This window comes from Rhamphochromis sp. 'chilingali' (genome assembly GCF_963969265.1).
Source record: "Rhamphochromis sp. 'chilingali' genome assembly, chromosome: 3".
In the NCBI taxonomy this organism is placed as follows: domain Eukaryota; kingdom Metazoa; phylum Chordata; class Actinopteri; order Cichliformes; family Cichlidae; genus Rhamphochromis; species Rhamphochromis sp. 'chilingali'.
The window spans coordinates 34745254-34767622 of NC_137931.1; the positions used below are offsets into that span (position 1 = coordinate 34745254).

General features: G+C 41.8%; 1 protein-coding gene across 8 annotated transcripts in view; it reads right to left on the minus strand.

The window, feature by feature from the left end:
- celf5a (cugbp, Elav-like family member 5a) overlaps positions 1-22369 on the minus strand; it is a 189935-nt gene that overhangs the window by 29974 nt on the left and 137592 nt on the right. For 6 of the 8 annotated variants that reach the window (XM_080878995.1, XM_080878996.1, XM_080878991.1 and 3 more), the window contains exons 4-5: positions 6092-6220; positions 3872-3951 (exon numbers count right to left, since the gene is read on the minus strand). In XM_080878995.1, coding sequence (XP_080735121.1) covers positions 3872-3951; positions 6092-6220 — 209 coding nt within the window. The remainder of the gene's footprint in view (positions 1-3871; positions 3952-6091; positions 6221-22369) is intronic. The other 2 variants (XM_080878992.1, XM_080878997.1) reach the window with 1 other exon arrangement.

Sequence of the window (22369 nt, forward strand, 5' to 3'; positions counted from 1 at the left end):
AGTCACACTCATATTCACACCTATGGCTGATTTACAATCACCAGTTAACAGAATTTACGGCACTTTTAATAATATAGCGCCAAGTCATAATAACAGGTGCCTCAAGGCACTTATGTTGTTATGTAGATGCCCTACAATACTAAAGAGAACCACAGGAAACCCAAACCATCTCCTGTGAGCGGTCGGAGTGAAAGGAGGAAGACAGGACAGAGACACACTGTGAAAGAGAAGTGTAAAAACACAGTGAGTAAAAAAGGTGAATGAAGAAAAAACACTGGGAATCCCTCAGCAGCCTACACCTATGCAGCATAACTAAAGGAGGATTCAGGGTCACCTGATCCAGCCCTAACTATATTCTTTAGCAAAAAGGAAAGTTTTAAGCCTAATCTAGATAGTGTCTGTCTCCTGAATCCAGGAGAAGGGTCTAAAAGTTGAAGGCTCTGCCTCCCATTCTACTTTTAAATACTCTATGTAAGCCTGCAGTCTGAGAGCGAAGTGCTCCGTTGGGGTGATATGGTGCTATGAGATCTTTAAGATAAGATGGGGCCTGATTATTCAGGACCTTGTATGTGAGGAGCAGGATTTTAAATTTGATTCTGGATTTAACAGGGAGCCAGTGAAGGGAAGCCAATATAGGAGAAATATGCTCTCTCTTTCTAGTCTGTGTCAGTACCTTTGCTGCAGCTCAGTTAACCTAACATGGAGATCTTTGGACTGTAGGAGGAACCTGCAGAGAACACGAATGTCCAGGATCTCCGTAGTTTGTTCTAAATACACGGTGAAAGGCATTTCCTTCAGTCATGTTCAGAATTATACTAAAGCTGTATAGAGTACTCTTATATGATATAACTATTAATTTTTGGCATTTGCACGGAGTTACTCTATGGTTGTTTTTCCAGTGAGGCCAACCATTACACTACCCCAGCTAGCCATAGAAGGATAAATGGACTTCCTATTCAAGCTTAGCTCTTATAATAATGGATGACTGGGAACTTGTTTGGTTATTAGAATGTAAATTGAGTTGCTAGAAACAATACTGATTGAAATTAAAGACCTAACTTAAATAAAAGCAGAATGTTGTTTAGGGAGCAGCAACACAAAGATTAATCAACCCTGTGAAAGACTGACATTAACACTCCACATTTCATTGAGTACACAACAAGATTATTACTTATGCCAGTATTTATATGTATACCGCTGCATCGGCTGCCTCTTTCATTTCATTAAAAGACGTGCCTTATTGGGTATTAAATCCTGGCACTCGTAGCACTTGCATATGTACTCTGTTCTCTGTCTGAAGTAACTGACAAGATTCAGGAGATGGGGAATCACATTTAGATGAATTTTAAACTTCTTTTTTTTCTTCTCTTGCACTCTCAATCATCTAGCTCTCTCTTCTAAGCAAGCGTTACCTCATTTGCTTTCTTTTGTTGTGCGCTTATCCTTCCATCATCCTGCTCTGCTGCTTATATCTCAGTTCCTGTGTCAGCTGAAACTGCCTCGAACTCAGCTGCTGCGCATACGGAGTGAAAAAAAAAATCAGCATGGCTCTGCGGACCTGACCCACACCCCCGTCATCTCTGTGTAATTTTGTCCTGAGACTTTCTTCCTACATCACCCTGCTGAATTCCAGCAATTTGCTCTACAGCGCTAGAATTTAAATGTTTAATTGAGGCACTCGTGGCCTGAACTTTGGTGGTGCGTGCACACCAGCGATAGCAGCTGGTGATCAAGGGATGGTGGCAGAGTATACGGGAGAAGAGATATTTATGCTTGAATTATGATGGGTTAGAGTGTGATCGGCCGCTGATGCCGGATGGGTAGTTCCACATATGGAACAAATGCAAGTGTATGTACGCTCACAATGGACTTCTAAGCATGCAGCGGCCAGCACTCTTCGTGCAGTCTCTTGATGCAGATTTCCTTTTTCATTTCCAACTCACACACAGATTAATACATACAAAATGCCCACTCCTTCTCTACATGAATAACACAAATGTATTCAGCTCAAGTCCTCCGAGCTGGAAAATAAGATCAGTCAGGGAGCCTTTGACCCGTGGCTGGACGTGGCTGTGGCAGTGAGCGGTATAGAACGAGTGTGCATGCATGTGCTCATGCAAATGTTTTACCCACAAAGTGCTTCTATTTGTAGATATTTATGCATGCGCACACATGCATTCGTGTACGTCTGTGTGCACACGCATAAAATCTAAGAAGCAAGTGTTCATGCTCTGGGGCGCTGGCGTTCATTTGCTGTAGTGTTAATATTCTGTGCGGTACACCTCAGCCACTGCTGCTATAGGTCTTTATTATTGTCATCTTTTTGACTGAAATATGAAGGAATGAGGGAATTGCTTGTTTGATTTGCCTGATAATAAATTCTCTGTCTCTTTGGCTGTCAGTGGCATTTATTTCTTTGTTTGATTTCTTCATTTTTAATCCACCTCAACATTTGGTAAATAAATGCTTTTTCATTCAGTTAACATGCTTGTACATGACTTCTTTTTGCAGTCGTGGCTCGACTGCAATCGAAACGATGTTAAATTAACACACAGGATGTGCGGCCCATGTTTTTTCCAGGATCTTTGCTACACTGACGGACACGCTGCTCTGAATAGAACTGTCCTGCTGAGGCATAATAGACCATCGGAGGTCCACTAATCTCAGCAAGGCAGGCGCACTGTGCCTGCTCCTCCAGCAGCCACAGGATATGAGATGCTGATCAGATTTCTATAATCAATTTACCAGAGCAGGAGGTATAAATCCTGTCCATTCACTCATTCTCTCTCTGCCCCCTCGCTCTCTGTCTCATTCTCCCTCTCTCTCCAAGTCTCCCCCCCTCATCCTTTCAGCACCCTGCTTATAGTTGGATGAATAATTCAGCAGCCAATGTGGTGAAAGGTGGAGTAAACAAGTCTATTGCCTAATATCCCGAGAGGCTGCCAAAGAGAGACGAGCGAGGGCAGAGAGGTAGCAGAGATAGGGGAATGGAGCAACACAGAAGGAGGGTATCTATGGAAAATGGACATCCAGAGTCTTTCCTCATGACCTGCAGTCATTTGCACTTAGATTGACTCAGAGGTTGTGCCAAAATGGCACAGCTGGCTTCAAGTGGTTCTCTCTGCTCCTCTCTCTCGAGCCACACATTGGCAACCATTAATAATGAAATCATACAGTGAAACACAACACCTGTGAGATAGGGTGGGAGGGAGTTCACTGCCCCAGCCTTTCTGAGACGAGAGCTGCCGAAACAAAAACGAGGATGAAAGCAAAGTATACTTCAGGCTACTGTATAAAACAAGTCATGACTCTCTGTCCGCTCGCCGAATGTCATGGAGAATAACTCTATTCAGGTTTGAAGTGCAGAGTAAGTAGCTTTTATTTTGACACAATCAGGTATACAGGGACCCTGCTTAAACACGAGACACATACAAATGAGCAGTACAGCTTTTTGTGCCCGCAGTAAAGCTAGTGCGGAGAGAATTCAGAGGACACAGTGTGCTTACATAAGGAGCTAATGTAATCTCACACTGGGGTTCTATCCACTGATTATGCAAACAGAACTACTGATTGATGACTCATCCAAAATTCAATTATCACTCTAAACAGTTTTATCTGGAAATCAGATTAGGATTTTTTTCAAGTACCGTGTTAATTACAAAGACAGCAGAATATTTGTTTTTGGATCTTTTTTAAAAATCTGCCATATTTATAAAGATGGATTCAGTTGATTCAAACGTCGAAGCTGAGAATTTAAAGCTCCATAGCAAGACACGTGGACTGCAGCTATTGAAGTGTTGTGGATGTTACAGATGCTTTGTGGCCTGAGTGGGTTTCTGTGCTTTTATATGAGGGAGACAGCTGTACTCACTGGCATAGTCTGGCTGCCGTGGAGCGCGCTGATTGCAGACTGAGCCTCGGTGTGTGTGGAGAACTTAACGAAGGCGCAACCTGGAAGAAAGAGCAGATGCACACCGCACACAGGTAAACACACACAAACATACAAAGAAGTACATTTACACATGTATATATTAATATAGAGAGAAATATATTGTATATCCTGTACAGTGTTCACTCAAGTGAGCCTTTAACAGTGTACAATATATTAATAAATTAATAATAATAATAGTTGAATTATATTTGACACCACAGAAATCGCTGTGCAGTGAGAGCCTCTCATTGCACAGCAGGCTGCCCAACTCCAGGCATTAGGCAGGCAGACAAGCAGGCAGAAGCTGCAGGCAAGAGATTGCACTGATGAAGCAGAAAAGCATGCTATTTAGCACCACATGCCTGTCTGTGCATATTAATTGTTTCTACGACAAGATGTTCTGATCACTTCTTCTGATTTGAACAAGGCCCGAAACAATCAAACCTCTTTGCTGTACTGTCCTTAAAGAACTATGATTTTCTCTCTTTAGGGTCTGGCTATGATACCTTTTTCTTTCAAAATCAACCAAGAAAGTACCCTTAGTAGAAATGATTGAAGGGGCAGAAACTAAAAGATGCATCACCATCTAATTCAAGACAAAAGAAAATGCATTCTCTGTGAAACTTGCAGTAACTGTCCAGCCGACTGCTCATGCAGGTCTCTGAGCTCAGTTTATTAAAATGTGAGAAAGCTAGAGCGAATAAAGATGCCCAGCGACTGACACAGAAACACATGTGGACTAAATCTGGGTCTGTTGTCTGAGCTAGCAGGACTATCCACTGAGCCACCGTGTCCTTTTATAATTACACCCCATTTCACCTAATTTCATTTTTTCATGTTAAGTTTCCTTTTTTAAAATTATTTAATCTGTCATACTGTCAGTCTCCTTATCATCTTCTCTGCTTGACCCAGTCACCCTGCCATTCTTCCTCTGTTAATGGGCTTACGCCTATGGACACCAGCCTATCACGATGCCCATTCAGCTGTCAAAGCACTGCCCCCCCTATTGAGATATGAATAGATCGGGGCTAGAGCTCGCTATGACCTGGACAAGGATTTTGCCACAGTAGTACAAACCATACATCAGTATAATTATGCATTTAACACTTCCTGCACCTTTTTAAATAAACTAAAAAAACTGAACGTGTGAAGCGGTGAGGAAGCATAAAATATTCTCTACATGTCATTTTGTATCACAGGACTTTGAGATGCAACATGGTGATGAATTTTTTTTCACTTGTTTAGATGTTTTTTATTTGATATGATATAATTATACTACTAGTACTGCTACTGCTACTACTACTACTAATAATTATTACTATAAAAAGACTTTCAAATGATACTCTCAGCCATTACCAGAAAAAAAGAATTGTGATGATGTAATAGAGGATAATGACTTGAGTGTTGACAGTTAACTTAGACGGAGCATAAATACTGCACAGCCACAAAGAAGAATGCAACTCGTTCCCATCCCCACAGTGGGGACACTTGAATCGTTTTGACATCCGTCTTTCTTTTCTCCTCCTCCAGCGTACTGCAGAGTCAGAATGTTCTTCAAACCCTTTTAGATATAATTCCATAACGATTTCCATAAGCACCGGCTGGGGAATAGGCTTTAGAGACATGAAAAACCACTGGTCTCTTTGCTCTTTGTTGCATGGCTATCTCAGAAAGGGCTTCGGGATATCAACACTTCAGTACCTGCGTAAAGTCCAGCGGTACATTCAAAACAATAGACATCAGCAGGATAATGACTGGGATTTTGTTATGCAGGAAATTCAGGTAAATACTGAAAAAGTGTTTGCAAAGCCAACAGGGTAATTTTTAAATCATTGCTGAATTAGGTGGGATCACAGCAAGATATCACATGTGGTGAGAGAGCTGGGTTTTCCAGGACTAGTAGCAAGACTAAAAGCAAAAACATTGTCCTAATTAGAGTAACGATAAATTTAAATATGGCATCTTTTAGAAACTATTAGACTTTGACAATCCCGTGTCCCAAACAACATAACGTTAAATTTTTGACATCAATTAACCATTCGGGCTACTTGACCTATATCTGATGGATGTGCTGCACAGATTTGAGACACACACTCGGATGCACTGTCACTTCTTTGTCAGTGACCTAAATAATGCTGTCAGCTGTATCACGGCTCTTACCTTTGCTGTTTCCGTCAGGACCTCTTAGGACCGTGCACTCTTCGATGACTCCGTAAGGCTCGAAGAGGCGGTAGACATCCTCCTCAGTCTGTTGTTTGTTCAGCATCCCAACAAACAACTTCCTGTCTTCTGGAACAAAAACAAGAGTCAAAAGATTACATTACAACTTTGACCTCAATTATGAAACCAATTTAAGAGCATACAATAGTGAATTGTACAGTAGAGTCACCGTTGGTGGAACAGAGACAGCAATTTAAAAAGGAAGTCTCATTTTCCGCAGGAACAAAGACACTTTCGCGGAGCCTCGGTACAGTAAAGTAACTGTCTAGTTTATTTAGTGCAGGTTGGCCTCGAGTCACATTGTATTATCTCTTTTCCCAGACTGATCATTTTAAATCTCCACTATAAGTGGGTTTAGTCCCATGTGGGCACATATACTATAGCAGCAGGGGGTAAGTGAGTGGTCAGGGGCTGGAAAGAAGAAAGGAGGGAAATGGTAGACTAATGAAGAGGTTTCTCACATGCTCACACACGCAGCCACAGAGACCCAAGACAATGAGAGAGTCTTTGGTCCTTTTAAAAGCAGGAAGGGGCTCCAGGCAGCTCTAACCTCCTACACACCACACTGTACTGGCTGAAAGCTCCAGTTCTCTCCCTCTTTCTTTTACTCACTCTTTCTCCTTCCCCTTTATTCATCTATCTCTTTCCTGCGTTCTTATTCTCTCGCTGATTCTACATTTTTCCCCTCATTCTTTTTCAACTGCCCGCCTCCCTCCCTTCCTCCCTTTATCTCTCTCTTACTCTACTAATTGCTGCTGATCCAGTGTTTTTTGTGCAGCCAGGGAAATATTTCAGTGTGCTCTTCAGTGAACAATGGCGTGTCTCTCCAGTGAGCAACGAAGGCTGGGAGACACGCCATGAATAACGCTGACTTTTCAACAGATAGCCCGTACGCCACCGAGTCCTGTTAAATGCTTTGGGATCTGATCTTTACCTTGACCTGACACGCTGTGTTTACTGATGTACTCTGGCCTTCCATGATTAATGCCACAGTGCAGCATGTCTCAGTTGGCAGCAGAAGCTCTAAAAATCTTCCTTTTATACAGATTGTTTCTCCAACACTGACCTGTGCCATCACAGGAGACTGAGCGAGAGGCAGGACAGCAGCAAAAAAAAAATCGCCGCCAGGGATATTGCCCGGTGTCGGGGTGACCTGCGACGGCTATCGATTGTGTCGTGCCGTTGCTGCTCTCTGACCCTGAGCCAAGCTGATACCCACATTCCTGCAGCGAGCACGGCAGAGAGTGTGTATGGACATGGCGCCCAGCTTCGGTTTCAGCGCTCAGCAACCCCAATGATGCACCTTTAAAATAATCACCCGTGTCAGAGCGTTGTCTAGGGAGGGGCATCCCTGGTGCCGGCTCCTTATTGCAAGTGGCAGGATCAGAGGCTATGTATCAAAATGGAAGTGATGCAATGTGACATCTGTCAGGGTGGATTGGAGAGCATTTATCTGCAAAAAAAGAAAAGCCCTGAACTGGAAAATGAAAGGCCAAGATGGTCCTTCCTTTTGCTGGAGGGAGAATATAAATTCTGAGGTTGGATCAGCAAGATGAGTCAAGAGTGGGGGATGGGGCTGGACTGCACATATTTCCCTGAATGCCGTCAGACCAAATCTTACATACGGTCCTGTGACAGAGAGGAGGCCATCTGAGCTCCTAATGTACCTACTTGGGCTCTAGGTAGTAGCTTATGCGGGTCTGAAAAGTACCAGTGCAGAACCTTTAACAGTTCTGTGCCTTTCATTCTTTATTGTATCACAATATCAGTTCACAGTGAATTACACAAAAGCCTCACAGTGTTATTGTCTTTTAAAATTGTGTTTATTCTAATTTATTTTTGCATTATGTGTGACAGAGGTATGGAGACATGTGGAGATGGTGACTGCAGAGTATCTGCTTCTTTTGTATTTAGCAGAAGTTCCTAATCTGCAGCTGCGAGAGAGAAAGAGATGGAGTACATGTTGTGGAACATAAAATGTGCTTTGAAAACAAGCTAACAATGCATGAAAACAGATCATCTAGTAGATCTGTTCCACTGTCTAGGATTCTGCTCTGGCTGCTCTCAACTAAAATGCTCCCTTGGGAATTCAGGTCTTGTGTTCATTGCCAATAGAAACATTATCTCATTTATCTACAACGCTGCAGCACAGGCGGCGTGCAAACAGACACAAACAGAGTGAAAACACCTACAGTCATTTACAGATATCTGACAGGGGAGGAAAAAAAACGAACAAATGAGGGACAAAGGGAGGGAGAAAAAAATTAGACGCAGAAACAAGGATACCCTTGCATCCCCTGATACAACGGATTAGAGATAACAGCTCTCCCCCCATGACCACACGCACAGTATACACATGAGTGCATGCCCCACTGTTAACTATCTTGTAACTACAGAGTATTGACATTTTCTCGGTAATCACCTTAACCCGCCTGAGTGCTGCCAACTGCTATTGCTGCTAACTTCCATCCGCTAACTGCAGCTACAAAACTCTCACAGCACCCAAGGCTGCTGCTAATTGCAAAGCCGCTGCTAGCTGCAAGTGTAGTTAATACTAATCTCTTGTTTAATCACTGATGTGTTACAAGCTGCAGCACATATTACAAATAATCTGCATTTTCACTGCAGTGCAAAGCTATATACATATGTCTGTTTGTGTGAATGATACTGATTTAAACAGAGGGGGGAAAGGTTGTCTTTTCCTTTGGTTTCGTCAATACCTTGTTTCATTACATTTCTGAATCTGGATCTTTTAAAGAATCTGGACACAGTGATATAAATTGGCAGAGCCTCTGTTACTTCTTCCCTTTACTGTTTGTTTTTTTTGTATGCTCTTCTTTCATAAATCCCGAACTAATACGATGAAATACTCAATTTTTCCCTTTCTCCATTTCTTCTAGAGAGTATCTTTCTTTCATATTTAGTGTAAAAAAAGCTTGTGACAGAAACAGCGATCTACCAATTCATGGCTAAAGATGAGATTCAGAAGAGTGCCATGCTTATGCATGCTTTTATAAGTCTAATAAAAGGAATGTGTATTTATGCTTCTGCCTTTGTGCATACATAAAATAGTAGCCGTTTTTGCGCAGACCTTTATGCATCTGGTCCAGTACTTCCTGGACCATGTTCAGTTGATTTCAGTTGTCACAGTAATTCAGGAGCACCTCTCTGTGTATCCTTTATCAGAAAGAAACTAAATTCAATTTGTGATTCACTGACAGCTTTTAATAGCTTTCTCAGGTAATGCTACTTGTAAGTGGACTGTATCTGACTGAGTACTGTTTTAACTGAATATTAGGTCACATACACCCGTAAAACAATGCAAAAGGCTAAAATTGCTAGCAACTAGCATTCCTCTTTCACTACCTTTAAAAACACATGCCTTAGCAATAGCTGTTCGAGGCTAGCAAATTGCTCCAACTGTGCAGTTTAACACAGAAAAACTGAGGAAAATAGTTGAATTGTGGTCTCCTTACATCATGATGCAACCTAGTCACGTTGAATATCATATTAAATTAGAGAGACTCTGCGGGTTCTGTAGTTATTAAGAAGAAATATCATCACCTAATGAATTCAGGGGTCCAATAACCACCAGCAAGTTCGCTGTGAAAACTGTACTGCATGCTGGCATTAAGATGCATTTACAGCTCACTGTAGCAGAGTACTGTATTCAACTTCAGTGACACACCACTGATGTCCTGATATTCACCTCCCCATCATGTTTAATTTACTCTGAGTTACTAAACAGATGCTTGTTTGGAATAAATGCATTGGAAATTAAACTCCAGAATAATGAATTGGCAGTGTGCTGTCTCGTTATAAATATTGATTTCCTATAAGATTTATAGGTCCATTTGAAGCTGCTCTAATCAATATAAACTTTTCAGACTAAGCATGTTGGCCCTGCGTGAACTCTTAGAGTTAACAGCACTAAAGCAAATTAAATCAGTAATATTTCATATCTCAATTTTTCATGCTGTTGCCTAACCATTAAACTACGTGCATGACAAACAATAGCGCAGTAATCCCTTTCTCATGCGTGTGTTCTCAAGCTCAAAAGCACAATACTTTCTTCTCTTTGTTTCCACTGGAAGTTTAAAAAAAATCTCCTCTTCACAATAAACAAAAATACACCACATCTCCAGCACAGTCTAATATACTGTAGACTTATTGCGCTGCGTTTGATGATTACGCTACATTACTATGCAAGAATTTGACAGTGGATTGAGACTTTGTGAATAGCAATGGGGCAGAATGGGAGTTTTTGGAGCAACAAGATGAAAAGAAAAAGAGAGAGAAGCCGGGGAAGAAGAGACGCAGAGAGAGGGAGAGAGTAAATGTGTGGGAGAGTGGGAGTGATGAGCCCATACTGTAAGTTGCTGTGCATACAGTCCTGTAGTCCTTGATAAGCCAGGATGGATGAAAGAGGCAAACCATTGGAGTGGGTAAATCATTGTCAGCGGTGGGTAGGATGAAGGAAGCAAAGGGACGTGAGACAGGAAGGGAATGGGATGGAAATGGGAGTGAAGGGAGGAGGGAAAACATACCAACAGCTTTAGGCGCTCCCTTGTTTTCAAATTTCCCTTTTCTAACTGTCTCTTTCTCAATTATTTGCAGCGGAAAGGCAGTATTATGGAAGGAGTGAGAGATATTGTGACAGAGGGAGAGCGTGCGCTATAGAGAAAAAGTACTTGTCGTAAGGATGGGGAGGTTGCTATGACAACTACTTATACAGCGGGCTGTCAGTCATGTTTCATTGGAGTTTGGAGAGGAGGAGATGAATGAAAGGAGCAGAGGAGTTGGGGAAGGAGGGGTTGGAAAAGGGTCATTTCTCCATCTGTCTGCTGAGCCCGAGTGTAAATTTGACTGTCAGGCTTGCAGATAAGGACAAATTATGAACAATATTAGCAGGCTGATAAAAGGGAACAATAATGAATGGATAAATATATTAAAACCAAATGAGATAGCATCCAGGCAGAAACAGGGGCCCTGAGAAGCCATCCAGGTTTTCTCATTTGAAGGGGAAGATAAGAGCCAGGGAGAGGCTATGAAGGGGAAGGATCTACCATATTAGAGTTAGCTACTGTAGCATACTTCCTTGTCAGAAGAAAGAAAGAACCAAAAATCACCCTGTAGCAGGAATACCAAACACTCTCCCTCCTTCACAAGCCTATTATACTTCTCCAGTGAGCAGGATGCCACACAATAACAGTGTCAGCATGTGTTCAAGCATAAAAAACACAGACTGAATGGAATGAAATTAATTAACCCTAAGAGATCACAGTTCTTAGCCAGTGGAATTGAATCCAATTTATTACATATAGGGCTCTAACTAGGGTTGTGTTTGCATTAATGAGATGCGTGCATGGATGTGTGCAAGTACAGCACGTGTGCACTCTTGTGTATAGGTGTGCTGAGGGCATCCCTCCTACCCTGGGTATAGCAAGGACCACGGATAAGAATGGAGACCAATAAGGCAGAGAGCCTGAGGTTTGGCTCGGCCTCGAGATGAGAAAACCCTGCCAAATTAACGTCTGAATAATGAGTCTTTTATGTGCTGCATTAATGCCACAGAGAGGATGGACACATTTTGTCATAATGTTGGAGCCACATCACACACAACCCAGTTAGCAGGTTCCACCAGCACACCTTTAACTAAGGAAGAAATATGGGTTGATGGAATAGTTTGTTTACCAATTTCTAAACTAAATTAGCACTCCTGTGTGTGTGTGCAGCTGTCTTTTGAAGTTTGCATGCTAACCCACTGAGTTGACAGCACAAACCGTAAGGCCTACCATGCGCCCGCCCTAATGAGGTAGCTTATTAGCGCTGTTTCCCTTACGACTTCAGATGTTGCTTGGAAACAGCACAGCAAAGAAAACAATAGTGTAGATCCAACCAAAAAGCCATCAAACCTGGAGCTCGCTGATGTGCAAATTCAACACATTGTTGAACCTCATATGACTGAATGAAGAATGAAAACTAGATTTACTGACTGAATTTAATTGTTTATGAATGCTAAACACACTGTATTTTATTTTGATGCTCTACAGTCTACAGCACCGTCAACCATACATTAGGTCTACAATTCATTTTTGACACGTTAGCTTTAACAGGCGCTACAGACCTGCTTCTCTAACTCTTGCAGCGCCTGTGGTGACAATGGCTTGACTTCATGTCATAGTGTCATCATGTTGGTGTCGCGGCTTGTCATCGGCAGCCGCAGCCCGTAAAACCCATCAGTAAAAATGCCATACAGCGGTGCACACAAGGCCTTGATAGTAATTCTTCAGAAACAGTGCATCCCTCAGTAAGCACCCCTCTGGGACAGATTCCGCTTCACCGCTTTAACATACATATAGGTATACGCTGCAAACATGCGGGAAGCAACACACAAAGTATGCAATTATCTAAACACACAGACACACGCACGCACAGAACAGCAACTACATCAACAGGCACACTAAAAGAAACATTTACTATGCATGGTCCATGTATCGTATACACCGAGAGCCAAAAACACTGTACAAACAAACATGATCGCAATGAGTAGGAGGCTGCGGTTGGTAAGTGTTGCATCACAAGCCCTATAGCGTTTTAATCGGGCCAAAGAGCTTAAGATCAAACGGTAACGTGTTACCAAACAGCAGCCTCATAAGAAAAGACAGCTTCTATATGCCACAAACATGTCCCCCACACACCAACCGAGTCTTCTCCATTTCTGAGGGGATTTGGAAACTAGTGATCATGAATTCTTTCTGGGCGCTGGCAGAAATAATGATGGATAGCATATATGACACCTAAAAGACTCACCTGTGCATCTACACACGCTCACACATGTTTGTATATAAATGCGCATATAAACACATAAAATGCACATACAGCAAAGATTGTACGCATTAATGCGATCTAATGGCTGCTTTGTTCGGTGCTGCTGGCTGGGGGATCCCAGCAGCATCTTGGCCCCCACTGGAAGCCTTGAACATATAATTACAGGCCCCTGAATTGGTTCTCCCTCCTCTAAACGTTCCATCTAAGACCTCTGAGGTGTGTAAGTGTGAATCTTGGCGTGCACGGTTGTTTTGTGCGCTCTTGCTTTCGGTACAGTTACAGTCAGCTCATCGCCCAGTTGACAGCTTACACTCCCACCTCAGAGGAGAGCAGCTGAAAGGAGAAGAATAGAAGCAGAAATTGCTTAAAATATTTTATCGCCGCCATATACGTCTCAGCAAATTTACACTCAATATGATAACAAATGTGAAATATTACTCACAGCTTTGTGTCGACTTCAGTGCATTAAGGCGCTGGTCATAAATCCTGAAACTGCTGTGCAACTTTCCTACGTAGCTACTGTATATAAACATTTACAATATGGCTCTGCTATTTATATTCTCTCCCTTCATAATGCCATCTGAAGGGCATTTTGGCATCCGTTATATTATGGATTTTTTTCTCCCACATTTTCCTCTATCCCATTTATTGCCATTCTTCTTTCCCGTCCAGATTGTATTTCTATACAGTAGAAGGCCTTTTACCTTTGGCAGTATTCAACACAGCGCTAGCCTGTTTCTTAATTATTTTCTCATCGCTCCACTGACACTGATTCATGAGAGTAACGGTGGACACACCCCCATGGCCAGCCCCCTCGCCCAGCCTCCTCCCCACCACCCCTTCACATAGTTTTTCTCTCTTTCCTACCTCTTCCTTACAGTAGAGTTGTTCTCAGCTTACAGATTCAATCATCTCCCGGACGTTATTTTTCTTTCTCTCTGGTCCCATTTTTGGCCCCTTCTGCCTCAGCATCTCCATGTCTTTTCCTTCTCTCACATTACCCTGTGATTATCTTGGCTGGCTAATGAGTTACCTTCATGGCAACTCATTAGCCAGCCAAGATAATGCTTATTTTCAATTAATTCACTTTGTCTTATATGGAGAGGAAATAATGGACTTCATAAAGAGATGACTAAGGACTTCACCATACATTGAATCAAACCAAGCTCCACAATCCCCCCTACGATGTGTCATATCAGTATCCTCTGACTTCTTGACCTCTCACCCCAAACAGCCTGGTTCTGCCGGAGGGTTTGTTCCTGTTAAAAGGGAGTTTTTCCTTCCCACTGTCGCCAAAGTGCTTGCTCATAAGGGTTATATGAATGTAGGGTTTTTTTCTGTATGTTTTACTGAAGGGTCTATCATTAGGAAAACCATCATTAGAAAAAGGACAATAGGAATTTTTGCGGTAACGCAAAGCCGAACTAATATCTTAGAGAGCAACACAGTAAAGCAAGTAAAAGTGAATAGAAATGATGGGAAAATGGGCGCATGAGTTTGCCAGAGAGAGAGAAATGAACCAAAGGAAGCTTAGGAGGAGAGAGCGAGGGGCCATGCCTAACTCCAGCTCAAGAGAGAGTGAGGACGTACCAGAATATGGGCTATCTCTCTGAAGCTTTGTCTGCAAGAGCAACTGAGCTGGCAGATGACTCTGCTGCACATGGACAAAAGAGGCTTACAGGCCACCCTGCATGTCAGCTTTCCCCAGCCAGAAGTGTGAGAGCTGTAGGGGAATATAAGGTGCACTCATGCACTCACCTGACTAGACCTACAGAGACCTCGGTGAAAGTGGATTCAGATTTTCTCTATGACTATACAGAATGACATCAGCCAGCAACTTTGGTTTCCATAAATTGTAGTCTGGGGCAGAGCGTTTCTTTACTCGAAAAAAAAAACTGCAGTGTTAACAGTTATAAGATGGGGGGGAAATGATGTATGAGGCGAGGGTGCAAATACATAAGTAAATGCATAAGCTCTAAAGCACGTTACTGGCATATTTTTTATACTTTACTGTTTCCATATTATTAGCTGGAGCAGATTTTTCAGGAGGCAAGATGCTAAACTTGGAGGTGCTTTTTTGGGAACCTTTTCCCTACTTTTTCTCGTGTGTTTTTTGTATGCACAGCCTCTGTACTGCTGATATGACTGCAGGGGGAGGACCTAACACTGTCAGTCACATTGACAGCTAAGCTGCCTTATCTGCTCTCTGCTGGTGCACTTTTAATTGGCTAGAAGGTCAATCTGCACCTTTTAGAGGATGTAATTGCACCAAAAGCATTTCATAATCCAGGACAGCCGTACTGTTTTTTGGGCCTAAGGCGAGCATGTGCACGAGGCTTTCATATTCTTGTGATTTTTTTTTATTTTTTAATCCCTACTTGTAAGAATAATCATTTTGGGGAGTTCTGCACCACTGTACTAATGAACTCCTGCAAAGGTTTTTATAGCAGAGCATTTATAGCAGAGAAATGTGTGTGATGACTGAAGGTATCTGCACGATTATTACTGTAGATACAGCACGAAGCTTACGTTGGAGGCTCCTGACACAAAAATTTGACGTCAGCTGCTTGCTGTTGAAAAAAAAGAAAAAGAAAAAGCTGTGCTAGTTTGTGTTTTATCAACACGACAAAAATTGTTACAGGTTTGTAAGGAGCAGAACTATAAGAAAGGAAAGATGCATCGCCATCTTCATCAAAGCTAATGCTAGTGGATGAAGCAACATCATACACCAGCCGAGCAGGTAGTTCTTTGCAGCATATTTGTAAGAATATTTCACCGGAGAGAAAAATAATATGCATTTGACAATATAATAATGTACTTGTTTTTCTCTTTCACTTGTATTTTCTCTGCCATCCCGGATAAAGGCATTTCAATTTTCTCAAAAAAAAAGCAGCCGTATATGCTAAAAACACACTATTGTTGCAGGTGAGAGGCTGAGTGACATTACAAATCTTAGAACGTTGAGGCATGTTCCTTTTTTGGGGGGGCTGGTATGGAGGATGGGTCGATTGATATCAGAACTGAGAAAGATGAGTGTGGATATGCACATGTTTGAAAGCACACACTGAGACTTGTGCATGTGTGTAAATTTGTGTTTCTTCAGCTTGCACACTCGTTGGAATGGGCAGCTCTCTTTGTCTACCTCCCTAATTTCCCTGACAGCCCATTTGTTTTCATTTCGAGGATATTTTGCTTCATATATAATGAAATAAACATCTATATGTTGTGCAAATCATCAAGAGGAAAGCTGGCATTCCTCATCCGATGTCAGATACATGTTGGCATTGCTATTATACTTCATCCATCAGTTTTATTGGATTTGTTTATTGTCACAGCAAATCATCTAGTGTCCTGTATTAAAGGAAATTGCAAAGCCTACACCCTGTCTAAGAAACCAGTGAACTGTAAGACTACCATACTTTCCGATTTAGCGTGCAGAATGTGTATCTTGGAATAGGATTTTTTTGAGGTAGTGAAAAAAATTTGAACCCGTCAAGCTAGCACGTTACAGCAATGGAAAAGGACTGTCTTTTCTTTTTCATCAGCTTAGACCAAACTATCAGGCAGATGGCCTTTTCCTCTACCCCTCTCTCTTCTTTGCTTCCTCTCTCTCTTACTGACAAACATTACAGTAAGCATTTTAATTCCCCCTGACCTTTACTGATCTCACCCAGGCAGTTTTGTCCATTGCTTAGGGCCAAAACAAAATGAAATTTGAATTTCCGCTCAGAATAATTTAAGAAGATCCTTTCTATACAGGGAGTCTCAACTATTTTGTAGTTTGGGTGCTGCCAACTTACTAAATAGACTTTCCGTAAGAGCTCTCTCTCTCCCTCTATTTTTCTTTTGCCTGTGGGACTGGGGGATCACATATAGTGTGATTTGAGCGTGTGAGAATGGGAAAGACGGGGGAGACTGAGTGAGCACAACATCCCCAACCAAGTCCTCTGTTTCGCATGTATGTGTGCACAAGCACATAGCATACACACAAACACAGACGTGCTCCAACTCCAGCACACTGAGCACCAGAGGGCTTTGTGTGCAAGGCTGAGAAATGCCATGTCAGCACGTACCACATGGAAGTTTAGAGGGGAGGGAAAAGCTAAATAGTATAAAAAAAAAAGGGAGTGTGTGATGAAAAATGCATGGAGGGGAAAGGGGGACAGAGGCTCCCTGTACACAGCTGTCTACTAGGAAGCTCCTAAGGATCTTTACACTCTTTATCCAGTTGCCTCTACTGACAGTGCCCGCTTCCCTGACTGACCACACACCTCTAAAAGTGAAACTACATAAACTTATGCATCCTCAAACATGAAATATTTGTAGATATTGCAGCTGTAACACCAGTGGTTTACACTTAATTCTGCAAAACAGTGAAGAACCGCAGTTAGTAGCTGAAAAACTATTTTAACTTTATTTCCATCCATAAATGCAAATGCACAGAGCTTTATCCGTGTAGCACAAAATACTAAACCAAGGTGACTTTTTCTAAAAGCGTGCTCATGTGCAAAATTAGTTTGGAAGGAAAATAAAACATATATTAATTATATACAAACAACTGATTTAGAATGTAATAAGATGCCTTTCTCCTGCTAAAAAAGGTTGCTTCAAAGCACAGCACAGCATAAAATAGATGCTCAAATACTCCTCCAACCCACTTTCAGTTTAGTTGATTGCAAACCTTGTAAGCTGTCATGCCGCAGTCTGGTGCTGGTTATAATCAAAGAAGTACTGTTCGGCTCTATTCTTCTCTATTCTCCCAGACAACCTTCACAAGTCTCCTTAATCACACTGTAGAGGTGACGTAAGGATAGAGAAAAACTGGTAATTAGACACCTGCAGAACAACTCAATTAATCTGAAATCAACCATCTTGTCCAACTGTGCTCACATAAGAAAAAGGTGATTTGTCAACATATGTATTTATGCTATGGATATTCATTTTCCACTACGGGTATTTTGGTTAACTATCTTTTCCCACGGTGTTCGTTTTTACTGCATAACTGCACGACAACGTTAATCTGCAAAAGACGCCCATGTTGACAAACCCAGTTATAGAGCTTTAGGGGGGAAAAGTTAAGTATCAACACAGAAACAGAATGTAAATCGGCAAAGCTCTTGTAAGACACACCTCAAATGAGCCTACTAGACCAAACCCTGCTCTTTCAAATTAATTCATCGTAGCTTGGGCATTTATGCACGCTAGTAATTGTGGTTCGTGCTTAAGGTAATGTCGCTGTGCACGTGTTATGTTCTGGGTGTTGTTATGACAGGTCATGCTTGTCAGACGGCACGCAGACATGTTGAGCTCGAATTTGATTTTAATCCTCTCAGTGCTTCATCAGCGCTTTATCAATCACACCACCTGTTCTGGGAGGATTGGGTGTTAGCGAGTCAAAAGAGACGAGGGACGTCTGCATTTCAAATATCAATCACCGCCCAGTTTATTGAAGGATTATCTGAAATTAGTTTAGTTAATTCATCATTTTAAAGGACAGTTGCTTTGCTCCTGATTAGTTATTGTACACACTTGTCAATTACAGATCCCTGGAGAGTCTGTGCTGTGAGGAAAAGAAAGAAAGGAGACAGTCTGGTAGAGGAGTCAGAGAAATAATTAGAGAATAAAATACAGAAGGAACAGACTCGGCCATCACCTCACTGAAATTAAAGATAAATATTTTTGTCTCCCTGCTAATACGTTGATATAGCTGCAGAGTAAATAAAAAAAATGAAGGCACTAAATATTTTTTCTGGTTTGTTTGTGGAGGTGGATGTTGTGTGGCGGATGCGGTTATAGATGTTGTGAATTAGAAGAATCAATGTGTGAGCCTTTGTACAAAGAGGCCAAGTGGAGACCATCGCATTGACCTCTCCGCAGGTTTCTATTCCCATAGTTACTGTTGCTACGATACTGGGCTCAGCTCACCACGATATAAATGGCTAAACAGAGAAACCCTGTCAAAACCCGGTCAGAGACAAACACTGATTGAGGACGTACAGTAACGTATTTAATGCAATTTCAAATGTACAGTTCATTTTTTCCCATTTATCATAAATGATATGACTAAATAACATAGCAAGCAGTTTTTAAAAAATGAATGTGAGGTCAATATTGAAGTGTGAAAAACACTATTTTAGGTTTATTTGACATTGAACAAGTATGCCAACTTCTTCAACCATATATCATGAACACAATAGGTTTTTAAACCAGCGTGTCTGTCCAGAAAACATGTTTTAAAAGCACAAATCATCGGAGAAGGACAAAGAGAAAAATATAAACAAGCTTAAAATGTCCGCGGACAACAAGGACACTGTTCTTTCCAAACTCTGTTTTAAAATGATTTCAACTACCACACCCAAAATAACAATAGCTCAAATCTATTCATGCATTGTTTGCACCTGAACAACACAGGGACGACTGATTTTGCTTTACAGTGGCTGTTTGTCCTGTTTCAGTAACCCACAATATTCATTTCTCCTTTTTCTCTCGTCGATGTTACCATCTCGATGTAAATAACGGTGGGCAAAATATATCTCATCTAATAGCAAAACATTTTGACGACCTGCCTAATGTTGTATTCGTCCTCCTCTTAGTGCCAAAACAGCTCTGACCTATCGAGGCATGGGTAACTCGACCTCTGAAGCTGTGCTGTGTTATCTGCACCAATATGTTAGCGACACATCCTTTAAATCCTGTAAGTTGTGAGGTTCCATGTATCGGACTTGTTTGTCCAGCACATCCCACAGATGCTCGACTGGATTGAGATCTGGGAAATTGGGAGGCCGAGTCAACACCTTATTTTTGTGCACCTCAAACCATGACTTTCTGTCTTGATGCTCATGTGCCCGTTGTTGCCGCTTTCGGCGGTGGATAGAGGTCAGTGTGACTGGCACCCTGACTGGTCTGCTGCTATGCAGCCCCATACACAACAAACTGTATTCTGACACCTTTCTGTCCGAATCAGCATTCAATTTTGGGGCAAAACGAGCTACAGTAACTCATCTAACATAACCATGAGGACAAAATGTTCATTTGCTCCCTAATATATCTCACCTGCTAACAGGTGCCACGGTCAGTATTTTTCACCTCACCTGTACATTTCTGCCAGCTCTGTAAGTACCTGTAAATATAGCTACAGGTATCACACATCATTAAAACAAGTCATTTTAATTGGCTGTTGAAAAATCCTGAGCCTCTTGCAGTCAGTAACAGGCACTACTTATACACCTCATAGATATCTCATACTAAACACCTGGGGCACGCTGGGGCTTCCAGACAGAATATTATATAATGATCACTTTTAATAACCAGCAGCTCTCTATAGGAAGTCCAATTTCTTCTTCTAGAGTGTTGATTCATTTTACATGGAGGTTTTTGCATTACTATTTCAATACGTTTTGCAATTCAGCGCCAAAGTGAGAAATGACGTTAAGTGTGTGTCCCCGTCAGTTCAATGCACATGTTTCATGGCGCATATCAAAGGAAGAAAGAAAATGGATCCTAAGGTAAGCTACATGGTTGGTTTCAGTGAGAGCTAGCGGGGAGCAGGGTTTCTATTGCAAACCAGCCCAGTTAGAAGTCAAAGCTCGTGTGAAATTAACAGAACATTGAATATACTGTGTTATGTCAACCCTGTCTGCCTCTTTCTACCTGGACTCCTCCAAACCACTTTCACTCAATTCACTATTGCTCCGGTACCTCGCCCCTTTCCCGAAGGTAAAATATCCCAGGAAGCAATCCAACAAAATTTGACCCAATGTTCTCCTTGTAAAAGCAAAACTAACCCCATGTGCACAGAGGCAGGGCAGAGAAAAGGGGAGAGGGCTTTCATAAATGCAAACCAGTGTGCTCTAAAACCACAGGGGTGAATATAACCTTTTGCATCAGAGGACAGAGTTATTAGCAAAGCCAAAGTCAGAGCAGTCATTTAACTGTCTTCACAGTAACTGCTTCTCCCATTTGTTTCAGTGGTGAATCCTAAAAAAAAAAAAAAATACAAAGAAGGTAAGGAAAGTACAAATGCCAGAAAATGAAATAATGGAGTGTTTCTAAAATTTCCAATTCAATTTCCTCATGCTGACCTGCTGGTACAAGAGAAATCAATGCAGCTTGGAGTAAAGCGTTCTGAAGTGAGGGATGGCAATAGTCTCCTTTTTTCTCGTAAAAGCAAAGACCGTCTTTGTTTTGGAAGATCACTCGCTGAAAAAAATAAATCTCTCTAGAGTAAAATACTCGTACTTTGGCTGTCTGCAGGAGCAGGCGCTAACCTATGCGCTCTCTCCAGCTTTCAAGCGTGGCCATTACATCACAGCTTTTGAACTCCTACAATGTAATGTGCTCAGCGTTGTTTCAAATCGAAACAAGAAAAATTAGGCACACAGATGTACATATTTTGTCAGGATGAGGCAAAGAAAATACCATTAACCTCGAGTGTTTCATCAGAAGGCTTCAGCGGCAAAGGGAATTAGCACAAATGTCAATAAAAAAAACAAAAAACAGACAGCAATTTCCTAATACTTCTTGTTACACTCGTGTGAAAAGGGAGCAAAGTGAGAGATATTTACCTTTCCCTCCGCCTAAGGCAAAACCCATCCATCACCCGTGTCGTCAACACAACAATGTGGCCTGCAGGATTGTGCTGTGTACACCCTTTGCAGGCCTAAATTAAATCCTTGATCAGAGGTGTTACCTGGGATTAATTCAGGTGCCTCCTTTGAACACAGGAGGCTTAGACAAGAAATCCGGACCAGAATTACAGCCCTAACTTCACTCTATAGACATCAAAGACGCAGGGATAATAGAGGAACGAGAGGGAGACAAAAGTACTGTCTCCATGGCAGCCGGTGATGGAGACCTCGCCTACTGGGACTGGCTGAACATCACATCTGCTGACTTGAATGAGAGAACAGACCTTCAGAAACACTACTCTCTAGCTCGGAAGTAAGCTTTAAGGCGTGTCAGAAAAAGTAACGACTTTTTGCATTGGCACACAGACTGTATAAAAGAAAACGAATATATAGTTGAAATTTCAAGTCACTGTGGAAGTGCCTTAAACCAGAAATCACTCATCTAGCCAGCAGATGGTTGCTAAAGAAGTGCAGTTTTACAGAAGTCATTCAGAAGATCACCCTATCACCGAAGACGACTGTGGTTAGAATGCTAAAGCCGAGGGTTTAAAATGCAAATTCATGAACCAAAGGGTGACAGTGGTAGCATCCATCATTTATATACAGGCCATACAATGGCAATGCCTTTCGTTCTTTGTTGCATAATTTGTGTTGTGCTTATGCAGTGAAAGTGAATGAGCATGACGCTTGTCTCGCTCACACTTTCTCTCTGTGTTGGACGAATCAAAAGACACTTTATGGTTAAAAATACTGGGCCGCC